General features: G+C 46.2%; 1 protein-coding gene across 2 annotated transcripts in view; it reads right to left on the bottom strand.

Moving 5' to 3' along the window:
* Window positions 1–9194, bottom strand: part of EYA2 (EYA transcriptional coactivator and phosphatase 2) — a 139049-nt gene extending 129855 nt beyond the window's left edge. For both annotated transcript variants that reach the window (XM_069496209.1, XM_069496212.1), the window contains exon 1: window positions 9086–9194. In XM_069496209.1, the coding sequence (XP_069352310.1) occupies window positions 9086–9194 (109 nt within the window). The remainder of the gene's footprint in view (window positions 1–9085) is intronic.
* Between the last annotated feature and the right edge of the window lie 3487 nt (window positions 9195–12681).

Below are 12681 nucleotides of genomic sequence, written 5' to 3'. Positions count from 1 at the left end.
AATACTCATCTTGCGAGGATGCAGGAGGATTAAAGGAGATAACGATGATCTCCATCATTTACCCGGAGCTCGCTATGTGCTAAAGTCTCTTCTAAACACTTTACCTGGATTAATTATTTTAATCCTCATACCCTACGAGGAGGGTTCTATTCTCATCCCCCGATGAAGAGCTGTAGGCACAGAAAGTTTAAGTAACTCACCCAGGGCCACACAGGACCTAACCGGTGGAGCTGTGATCTGAACCCACGTGACCTGGCTACAAAGTTTGTCTTCTCAACCACGGCACTGCAGCCAACGATGACAGTCATCGTCACAATAGCAACAGCATTCACTTAAATGTTGACAATGCGCAGGCCCTGTTAACTGCTGACACGGGCGCCCTCACGACAACGCGAGGAGGCAGGCGATGCCATTCTCTCTCCTGCACAGCTGAGGACACTGGGGCTCCAAAGGTTAAGTCCTCACTCAAGCCACACGGCCTGTGCGCAGGGGACCTGGGACTTGAGCTCGGGGGCTATGTGAGTCCAATCCAAAGTCGATACCCTTAATCACCTCCCCGGCTGAGTCAAATTCCGTTCAAGTCCCAAACCACTGAGGTGGGGGTGGGGGTCTTAAAGTTCATTTAGAGAGTCATAACTGGAATTTAAAAAATAGAGAATTGTCTATTTCATTACAAAAAATGTTAGCATGTATTGCCCATAGTGAAGAAGGAATTGTGTGAAACCCCTGTTCCCGTTATAGATGTGAGAATGTGTATGTGTGCACGCTGAATGGCAGTGTACAAATATATTTCTTATTACGGATAACATTCATAAAAGAGGTTAGGAGCTGGGTGTGGTGGCTTGTGCCTGTAGTCCCAGAGACCTGGGAGGCTGAGGCAGGAGGATCACTAGAGCTCAGGAGTTCAAGGCTGCAGTGAGCTATGATGTTGCCACTGCACTCCAGGCTGGGCGATGGAGCAAGACCCCATCTCTGAAAAAAGAAAAAGGTTAGAACAGCAGTGGCCCAATGTCAAGACATCAAGGAAAGCCCCTGGCACACAGTAGGTGCTTATTCAATGCCGACTTCCCCAGCCCGATTTGTTCCTCCAGGCAGGGTGCCCCACACTGCACGGTCCCTTCTTCATCCTCCCTCGGGACGAGGAAATGAACCGTCTCATTCTCAAGCAGCCACAGTCTCATTACTGGCAAAGGCTCATGACTTGGGTACGTTTAGTAATGCATAAGTTGCTGAATTAAACATTTTGAATGTTTTCTTTAATAAATATGTAAATATTCATAAAAATCGAAATCTATGGAAACAGCATTCCTATGGGCTCGAATTAACTCGGCATCCCATAAATTTGAGGCAAGTGTTTTCCTTCCGCTCTCCACGGCGTGATTTGCATGTTTGCCTCCCCGCTTCCTTGCCAAGCCTCCGCCCTGTTCTCTGAATTGCTGAGCAACCTGTCTTCGCCACAAGGGCAGGCCGCCCTCCCCTGCTGTGCAAGCCCATAATACTCTCCCTTCCCACCCCAGCCACCCCAGGAGGACTGTGCAAGTGAGAAACAGGCATTTTTAAGTGCCAAGAGATTTTCCTTTTGCAGACTGTGTGATTTTTTAAAAACACGACTTTTATCTGTTATCCATTGGTATTTAATCTTTCCATCCCAGGACAGTCGTGGGAATTGAGAAACTGGAAAATGAGAGTGTTGAACTGTACATGGAGTGATCTGTTTTCTCCCTTTCTCCCTCTCTTCCTCCCTTTCTACTGCCTTTCTCTGCGGTTAGGAGGGCGTAGACTTCATTGACGATCCCGATATCCAGGACAAGGCAGGTGTCTCTAGGGTCCCTCCCTCCTTTGGGGGCCTAGGATGGGGCTGTGTCAGGGATGCAGGAGATCCTCGGTACTTTGGCACAGAGGTCGGGGGGCAGGGACTGCCCAGGAGCAGAGAGCTCCTCTCTTCCCCTTGTGCTCCTGCTGGTGATCGAGAGCTACGAGTCCTCAGAGGTCATGTGGACCAGGGGGTCTGCCCTGCAGCTGTTGTAGCCAGACATCATGGTACCAGGCAGTGGGCTTGGCAAAGTGGTCATTGTGGGCAATGCCAGCTCCAGTGTGACAGGTGGGAAAGTCACAGGAGCAGCCCAGAATGTCTTTTGATGACCCCCAGGTGCCCACATCACCACTTTCTTGATGCCATTGTACTTAACAGCTTATTCCAGATGGCAAGTCAGAGCCTGAACAGATACCCCAAGGGTGGAGACACAGGGGGCTGTGCCAGTGAACTTCCCATTCAGTTCGGGAGTGCCCGGGCTAGAGTGCAGTGGCATCATCACAGCTCACTGAAACCCCAAACTCCTAGGCTCAAGCGATCCCCCTGCCTCAGCCTCCGGAGTAGTGGGGACTACGGGTGAACACCACCACACCTGGCTAATTTTTTCTATTTTTAGTAGAGACAGGTCTCCCTCTAGCTCAGGCTGGTCTCCAACTCCTGACCTCAAGTGATCCTCCCACCTTGGCCTCCCAGTGCTAGGATTACAGGCGAGAGCTACTGTGCCCAGCCTCCATTTACTTCTGAATTAAAGACTCTAAGCCTCTCCTTCCACCCCAGCTTCCTATGGGTGAGGGGAGGATTCGCTAAGCATATGGTCACAGCCTCTGGGATGAGCTCATTCATGCATTCATTGCCCACCACGTGCCGGGCATGGGCTCCAAACTGGGTTACAGTAGTGAGTAAAAGCAGTCAGAGCTTCTGTCCTTATGGAGCCTCCTGTCTGGTGGGGGACATGTGTGGCAAAGAATCACCCAAGTGAGTGTTTAACAACAATCACCACGAGCTGCGAAGGAAGACAGTGGGCGGCGCAGACCAGGGCACCTGGAACCCAAACGCACACAGGACTCGCCTGGGCACCCTGGGAAGCTGCAGACTCTGATTCTGTTGATCTAGCAAGTCCCCAGGTGATGCTGAAGCCACAGACCCACAAGCCACACTCTGAGTGGCAAGAGTTTAGACCACGGGCTGATACAAAACTATAAATTACTAAAAATTATCACAGTTTTCTGTTTATGAAAATAAACGTCCATTCTAGAAGTCACAGACTCAAAAGCATACTGGGGCCAAGAAGGTATTAATAATATAGAATAAATGAGCAGAGCATAAGGCCCAGTTTTGACATGAGGAAACTGAAGCTGCAGGCTGTGTGTCCAAGGCCACACTCACGTGTCATTTCGTCTGTGTGTCTGATTGTGAGCAGTAACTTACCCAAGGACACACACACTTTTTCATTCATTCACGCAGTCAACAAATGTTTTTCACGCACTTACCGTGGGCCAAATCGAAAACCCAAATCTTATAATTTGTTAACTTAATGTTCTTGCCAAAGAAAGCCGCTGGTCTTAAGGGGTCAGATCCACATTCAAATCTTGGCTCTGCTGCAATACTGCTGTGTGACCTTGGGCCTGTCACTTCCTCCCTCTGAGCCTCGGTTTCCTTGTCTGCAAACTGGGGCAATATCTTGCACCTACAGATGAGGCAGGTACCTGACAAATGGTAACCGCTCAACACACAGGAGCTACTAAAAGCTTTTCACTCTCCTGGGGGCTCTTGCTTAAGCCACTTAAATCCATGAGCCCAATTTGAATGTTCACACTTTTTTTTACCTCTCACTGGGAGGATTAAAAAGCTAATGATTCTGAAAGCAGCAACTGCTGTTATGTGGCCTAATTGGACCCCCGGGCCATCTTCTAACTGATCCCCCGTGAGATGAGACGATTTCTAGTGCCAGCCAGATGTCTTGAGGCGGGTCTTTGCTGGGAAAGGTGTATGTCTCTAAGCTGTGTCAGCTCATCTCCCTGGTGTGGGGGATTGAAATCGCTCCCATACCAGGGACAGCCACGGCTGAAAAGGCACCGTCCTAGTTCAGACATGTGTGCCCTGCTTTTGACTCTCACTGAGTGGCTCCATGACCGTGAACAAGTCCCTTGTCCCTCATGGGAGATGTTGCTGAGGACAGAAAGGAGTGAGGCAGCACGTCCCAGAGTGTGATGATTTTAGGGGATCCATAAACACATGCTCTTCTCTTGAAATCATCACCAATTAATTTTCATGTGCATTAGAATCATAACTAGACCATTGAAGTCATAACTTTTCAGTTCTGGAACTGATTGAAGTCGTCCTTTCAAAATGACCTTATTTCAAGGGAGTTGTTTTAAAGAAAAATTATTGATAGTAATCAAATGGCAGTAGGGGTGGCCTGGATGTAAGGCAGAGAGTGGCTCAAGTGCCGTTTGTGACATGCGGCCGTGGGTGGAAGCTCTTTATCCGTGGAGCACACGATGGGATTAGTAATTGTCAGCACCCTTTTTGGTAAAGTGGGGACTGGCAGTCTCCTTCACGCTACAGCAACACCCCACAGAGAGCGGCTTCTGTTCTGTGCAGGTGGAGGTTGTTCTGGGTGTGAAGGCCGCTGGGGAGACTGGCCGAGGTGGGGAAGGGAAGCTGCCACGTGGCTCCCCTGGCCGGCACCTGGGCAAAGCCCTGGGCAGCTCAACCTGGCTTGGATGAAATGAATCAAAACCTGCCAGCCCCAGGCTGGAACCGGTGAGACTGAAACTGAAACTTAGGCCTTGTCACAGCCAGGGCAGAGGAGGTGCAGGAAGTGAGAGAAGCTGCCAGCCCAGTTTGTTCCGAGGGCGGTAGTTTCACCTCTCCTTGGAAACACTTAATAAGATTATGGCACCGGCTTTTGAAAAATGCATGTGCATTTTAAAAGACAAATTTTCCTCTATTCAAGGTAACTTCTCTACCACCCCACCTCCTTCCAGAAGACAGGATACAATTCAAATCCAGTTTTCCCATGAACAGTAATGAGTGATAGGTAATATTTCTCAAGGGGGTCCTGCAAACCAGGGCGCTGTGCTAGGGGCTGCGTGAGCGTCACCCCTTTTATTCCCACAACGACCCATCGAGGAAGTTATCAGTACCTATACCTTACAGGTGTGGAAAATGAGGCAGGGGGAAGTTAAGGAAACTTTACTAAGGATTCAAAGTCAGTATCAACCTGAAGTTATCTGTGCTTCCTCAGGACCACTCTGTATGCACCCATCCATCACTCCGCCCACTCATGAATAATGTTTAAGGATATTATGAGCCAGGCACTGAGTTGTATGCTAAATAGGAACAAGAGTTTAAATACACACACACACACACACACACACACACAGAGAGAGAGAGAGAGAGAGAGAGAGGAATGAAAAACTGTCTTTGTCCTGGAGGAATTCAGCATCTAGAACAATGGTTCTTAACCTTGGGTACACAATAGAGTCTCTGGGATCCTTTAAAAAAATTCAGATGCCCGGGCCACATCTCTGACCCATTAAATCAGACTCTCTGGGGTGGGATCCAGGCATTACTATTAAAAACAAATACACAAATACACTTCCCAGGTGATTTCTATACGCAGCCAAGTCTGAAAAGTCAGTGCAGGAGCCTGGTTCTCAAAGTGTGGTCCCTGGACCAGCAGCATCGTCCGCACCTGGGACTTGTGAGAAATGCACATTCTCAGGCCCCTGCACAAACCTTTACAGAATCAGAAAGTCTGGGGTTGGGGCCCAGCAATCTCTGTGCCAGCAAGGCCTCCCCAGTGATTCTGATGTGAGTAAAGTTTGAGAACCACCGAGCTGGAGCTTTGCTACTCAGAAAGTGGCTGGTGGACCACCACACTGGCATCACCTGGGAGCTTGTTAGCAACGCGGATTCTCAGGCAGGATCACAATCTGCAATTTAACAGGGTCCCTGGGTGATTCCTGTGCACATAGGGAGTGACACGCGGCTGACCTCTCCTGAGAGCCTTCTAAGGGTCAAGACTCAGCAAAGCCTTTAACATGCACAGCCACGTGAAATCCTTCTTAACCCCACAAAGGCCTCTCTCTACCATGTTCCTGCTTTATTTCTTCACAGAAATTATCACTCTCTGAAATTCCTTACTTTTTCTAATTCAGTACCTGTCTCTTGCATCAGAACATAAGCCCTGAAAGCGGGGGACTTGTCTGTCCCCTTTACCACTATATTCCCGGCACCCACACCAGCTGGCCCACAGCAGGTATTTGGGAACTATCTGCTGCACAAATGTGTTCAGCAACGAACATAATCTTCATTATCTAGAAGAGGAGACTGAGGCTCAGAGAGGGGCAGGGATTCCCCTAGGTTCACACAGTGAGCAGGAGATGGCTGGGAAGCTCGAGTGGCCCAGATGACTCCAAACCCATAGGACGTGATGTGCAGTGGCCGGGGGGAGATGCTAAAAGTGCCCCTGGGAGCAGAGTGACTGTCAGGAGGCCAAGTCCCTGAGGCAGGCAGAGGGTGGGCTCCATCTCCACACACAGGAGGCTCATGAAACACTTTGTCGAATACACGATTGGACGAATGAACGAGAAACTATGGAATCTCCCCGTGGAGGGAAACGGTGCACGTGTTCAGACAGCAGCTTACGTGGTGATGCTCCTCCCAGCGTTGCTTTTAAGGGCACAGAATTAAAAATAGCAAAAATCGCCTGAGTGTTTATCTGCAGGGGAATGGCTCAATGAACTGAGGCACGGTCAGTCTTTGGCACACTATTTAGTTAAAACAAGGAAGTAGATCATTCCATCTGTCTTGAGTGAACAAAGCAAATTATAGTAAATATATATAGTATGAGAGCTTTTGCGTTTCAAACCTTTTCCAAGCAATACTGTAATTTCTACGTAAATGTACTTTGATTAATATATATATCTGGACATACATAATGATATAAATATTGACACATATGTAATTGCATAGGAAAAGGCCTTAAATAGCACACGCAAGGCCTGGTAACAGGGCACTCCTGGGGAAGGGAGGGAAAGGCTGAGATTGGGTGGATGTGGTGGAGGGGAATTTGGTCTAATATTTAAAATTTTTACAAAGATTGTGCATTTCTGTATTACCTGGTGACTAGAAATTGATTTGTGTTTAAAAAACCCTCAAACATTATAAAGAAAGAGGAAGGGAAGGGCACTCGGGCAGGGGTACAGCAGGTACAGAGGCTGTGCGGTGTGACGCACGCAGCCTTACAGAGAGTGGCACTCAGTCCTGAGCCTCGCAGAGGTCTCTGTCTTCATTCAGTCAACAAACCTTTCTTAAGGACCTACCACGTGTCACACCCTGTCCTTAGCAGCGGGGCTGCCTAGGGGACTCAGGCGGGCCAGGGCTGCCCTCGGGGAACTTGCGTTCTGGTGGGCGAGGCGGACAGACAGCAAGGGAACCAGCACACAGCTTCCGAGAGAGCAGGAAACTGGAGACGATAAAACAGGCCCCAGAACAGAGAGCGGCTGGGGGTTCTGCGGGCTCCACCCTCAAAGCTGACCCAGAATCCAAACCCTGCTCACCACTTGCCAGGGAGTGGCAGGGACTCACTTAAGGGACAGCAGTCTCTCAGCTCCCACCAGTCGCAGCCAGGCGGGAATGTAGGGCCAGCGTTGCTAAAGCATTCAGCATTTCAAGAGAAACCAGAAATCCAGATTTTTATGTGAATACTCCCAAGTTTTACAAGTTCACTTTTACTTAAAACACTATGTAAACCAAGCAAAGTCACACTCAAGGGCCAGACTTGGTTGCGGGCTGCTAGTTTGCAAGCGTGGTTTTGAATTCACAGTGGGTATTTGATTCAGAGGAGAAGGACAATGGAATGACAGTTTAATCATTTACTAGACCCTGCGGTGTGCCAGGCATTTTACATGCCATCGCCTCATTTAATTCTTGCCATCAGCACCCCGTGGAGTAAGTCATCAATATGTCCCCATTTGAGAGGTGAGAAAATTGAGGCCCATGGATCCCAAAGGTGCTGTAAAATGATTTTAAAAATAGTAATAAAATAAATTTTTAAAAAGTAAATCGAGGCTCAGAAAGGTTAAACAGTTGCCCTAGACTGCTGGGCTGGGAAGCAGTGGGACTGGGACTCCTCACTCGGCAGCCTACACCCTTTCCCATCACTCACCAGCTCTGAAACGAGGACAGTCTTGGGCTGACTTGTGCCTCTACTCAGAAAGAAAGAAAAAGATAACTTTTCTTGAACAGGGCTCAATAAATGTTCTCAAACTCTTGGAGAGCCCAGGGCAGTTTACATGGATGCTGCAAAGTGCCAGGCAGAACGAGGGTGTGCTCTCTACCACCCAGTTTTGGCGTGGGAGCCCAGACCGCTTGGTGGCACTTTTACTGGGGTCGTTCCAGCTTCCTAACCAGCATGCAAGTGAAATGTCATTGTATTGGTGACAGCGATAATTACTCATGGAAAGCTGGATTTGCTTCAAAGCAAATTCCTTGTGATGTTCTGTTCCCACTACACACACGTCACTCTGGTTTTCCGCGATAGTTATGTAGCATTTGTGCCACATGGGCTGGACTTAAACACAGACAGTGAAGGAGGAACAACTAGGGTTTCTCAGAACACCAGCAGCAAATCCCAAAGCTGGCCAAATAAAGGGTTAAGCCCAATGGTTAAACATAATAACTTAACTCCAAACCCTACCAGGAAGGCTGACAGATCCCAAACAGAACAAACAATAGCTGGAATTGTTCTAGTGAAAACTAGTTCGGCTGCATCATTTGCCAATAATTTTTTAAACAGCTTCAACTCTCCTCTGCTTCCTTGACTCCAACCCGACCTGAAAGCAAAAGGCAGCCGAGGGCTTGTCCTAATGTCAACCCCCCCCCCCCCCCATAAACAAGACGCCTGCCTGGACGAGGAGATGGCAGAGAAGTGCTGAGAGGACAGAGCCGCGACACTGTCAACACACCCGGGGCTGGGCTTGGGACACATCCGAAAGTGACTTTTGTCTGTGGTGGTGTCAGCATTTCTTGGAACTGGAGACCAAGAAAGTAAGTTCAGAACACCAATGAGCACACATTTCCCTCTAATGACAAGACAAAATAGCGACATACGCCACCGTTTTGGTTCAGAGGCAGCAACTTAAATGGCAGGAGGAGAAACTGTCCTAAGGGCAGTGCTTTGGAAAGGATGCACGTCAGTCCCGTGCTATATCCGCGGGGACCACCACATCTGTCTGCCAAAACTCGCCACAGGAGGCCTACCTTTTCTGCCACTCAGAGTCCACACGGCGGAGTCGGCACAGTTAAACTTCAGTTTATCCAGACAATCGCTGCTTACAGTGAGGCTGGGTGAGATGACTAGTTCTAGCATTTCCTTGTACCTGCAAGAAAACAAAGGGAAACATAATTTATTCATTAATTATGCATGCTTACTAATGATTCCTATTTCTTTCCCTAAGAGTATAAATATTAAAGCTGATTACCTAAACCCAGCCTTCTTATAAATTCTACATGATAAAAATTCACTAAACTTTTCATCAAAGGGAAATGAGGAATTAAAATGAAGTGCTTGCTCCCCCCCTAGGGAATACACCCACTTGATTAAAACGTTCCCCTCCTGCGTGCTGTATTTTGCCATTAGAAAAATTATATTTTAGTCTCTTTTAAATGTCGTCAGAATGAGCCGGGGCAAACGAGGGAGACTTCCCAGCAGAGGAAGGGAGAGGCAGGCAGAGAGAGGGCGTCTGAATTTGGATTCCCAAAAGCCAGAGGCTTGGGGAAAACTTGGAGTTGATTGTGGTTAAGAGAGAAAAACAGACACGGTGCTGTTTGCACAGACGGAGGAAGGCTCCAAAGGCATCGGCGATATTAACACCTCTGTCTGGACAGCACCACTCCACAGCCCATCAGTGCGGCCAGAACCAAGAGAGAAAACACTGGCTTCTGGATTACTCGTGATTTTGATAATATGTTAATATCATGGGAGGCAGGGAGAATAGGAACAAAATTCTTTCGGTCTTTCTCATTTTTTTAATTGAAAACGTTTCCAACTCTTGCACCACGTCGGTATTTATTCTTCCTAAATTCCCACCCACTGTGTTTAGGAAATGAGGTTTCTAGTTAATGCATACAACATCATCCACGGTGTAGCAATTTTCAAAGGTCTAAACTACAACCAAGGACATTTAACCCTCAGTTGTCTTCAGAGAAATGCTGAACGTATCGAGAACACATCATTATCCCAAGTTCATTACGGGCAGGATCAGTTATTGTTCTGTTAATGAAACGCAACGTCCTGATTGATGGTGTAGTGATTATAAACTCAGATTCCGTGGCCAAAAAGCTCGTGAATTCAAATTCCAGTTTCCCTACTCACTACCTTGAGTGAATCACCAAACTGCTCTAAGTCAAGAGTTTTCTCATCTTGAAAATGGGGATTATCAAAGTCCTCCCTGCCAAGGTCACGGTGAAGATAAAAAGAGATGATAACATGTAAAGAAAGGACTTAGTAGGAAGCAACCTAGATGCTCATTCTCTATCACAGGAGTGGACAGCTACCAGCAGTGTGTTCATATTATGGGATACAACACAGCAGTGTAAAAGACAGCTGGTGCTCTACACAGCTCGGTGGACAGAATGCCAAATAGTGTCGAGCAAAGAGGCAGATGGGCACCCACGGTGTGATACCATTTCCACGAAGTTCAAAATACAGCCGCTTCTTGAATCCAAGGGAGACTGTGTCCAGGACTTCCCACGGATACCAAAATTAGCAGATGCTCAAGTCCCTTATGTAAAGTGGCAAAGTATTTGCATATAAGCTATGCATATCCTCCCATATACTTTAAATCATCTCTAGATGACTTATAATACCAAATACAATATGCATGCTTATGTAAATGGTTGTTATATTGCACTCTTTTAAAATTTGTATTATTTTTATTGTTGTATTTTTTTTTATTGTTTTTTTCCCCAAAGATTTTTGATCCCAGGTTGGTTGAATCTGCAGATGTGGAACCCGCAGATACGAAGAGCCGGCTCTACTGTTGAGGGATACAGACACATGCTATAAAAAGACAATGTATGTATAGGAACGATCAACACCAGTTTCGGGAGAATGACTGACTTTGGGAGCAATAGGGGATGGAATTTGGGAAGTGGTACCTGGGGATCCAATTGTGTTTGTTTTAGTTAGGGGTTGACACGAACTGTGGCCCATAGGTCAAATCCAGGCTGTGACTATTTTTGTGTGACCCATGAGTTAGGAATGGCTTTCATGTTTTAAATGGTTGAAAAAAATCAAAAGAAGGATACTATTTCATGTCACGTGAAAATGATGTGAAATTCACATTTCAGTGTCCATATGTAAAGTTTTATTGGAACATAGCCCTGCTCATTGGTGGACTATCTCATCCCTGGTTACTTTCATCCTATAGATGCTAAGTGGAGTAGTTTCGATAGAGACCATATGTGGCCCTAAAAGCCAAAGATATTTAATATCTGGCAGAAAAAGTTTGCCAACCTCTGTTTTAGTCCCCACTCCCTGGGGTTAAAAATATTTGAAGTTGTTGCCAATGTTTTAAAATGAGGCAATTTCACATAAAAATCTAGATTTTTAGCTTCTCTTGAAAATGGAAGAATATTGCCACATTCCTGCATGGTGACAATCAGGGGCAGCTGAATAGTGGCTGCCCAGTTTAGCCAAGATGTATGGGCTCCAGTTTTCCACAGTCCCTACCACTCCCTACTTTCTTGCACTTGACCATCTTTTTCCAACTTGTGTTTCCTCCTGGTCCCTATGGGCATTTGCATACAAGACCCACAGCATATGTATTATCAGAAAAGCCTGCTGAGGAAAGAGACAGCAGCGTGACACTTCTGGCCTCAGGCACCTGGCTTACTTATTTTACCGAGTGTTGCTGTCATCCTTAAGAACTCGTAGCACACCCAAACAGCACTTGATGATGTTACACAGAGTAGAAATGTGTGTGTGCATTTTAACTCTCAGACAGAGTATTGCTACTTAAGCCTTTAGTGTATTCACCTTAGACTCTAGTCTTGCCTAAGATCCTTGAAGGCCAAGCCAATGGAGAAATCGCCTTTATTTCCCCCACAGCACCTGACACAGAACCTTGTTCATTCTGTCATCCAAATAACATCTGTTGGATGATAGGAGGAAGGAAGGGACAGAGGGAGAGAGGAACAGGGAAGGAAGAAATCTATATTTGAGTGATTAGCTTCTTCAAACAAGATTTTCAAAAATTCCCATTTATCTTCATTTTCCACCATACCCTAGACAATGACTCTAATGTATTATATATGTAAATATGTTTTCTTATAAATGATGTCCTGTTATTTTATGTGTTTTAATTTAATGAATAGTGTGCACAAGAGCTCATTGTTTATTAGGCTTTTTATTTTCAGTCTGCACTATGATTTTAAAATGTGTATGTATCTATCTCATTGGATGGATATCTAACTTATAGCTATAATTCCATACTGTGCACCTTACTCTATAATTTATGCTTCACCCCAGTGGTGAACATCCAGCTAATCTTCATCTTTCACCTTACAAACAACACTGCAATGAACATCTTCATTCATCTTCTTTTAAAAAATATACAGTATATCTCTATATATGTATATACACATTCTTAAAATGTATTAAGTATTTATATTCAAGGATAAGGATTTCTGTGTCATGGGGTACATGTGAACAGAGCTTGACCAAGTACTAGCAGACTGTTCTTCATAATTCCTGTGCTATTCTACATTCCTACTGGAAACATATAGGGTTCTAGTTTCATTATTTCCTGTTAACAATTGGCATTGCCCAGCATTCTAATTTTTGCCAAACTGAT

Source organism: Eulemur rufifrons, chromosome 20 (genome assembly GCF_041146395.1).
Source record: "Eulemur rufifrons isolate Redbay chromosome 20, OSU_ERuf_1, whole genome shotgun sequence".
Lineage (NCBI taxonomy): Eukaryota > Metazoa > Chordata > Mammalia > Primates > Lemuridae > Eulemur > Eulemur rufifrons.
This window is presented reverse-complemented; position numbering and strand designations above follow the sequence as displayed.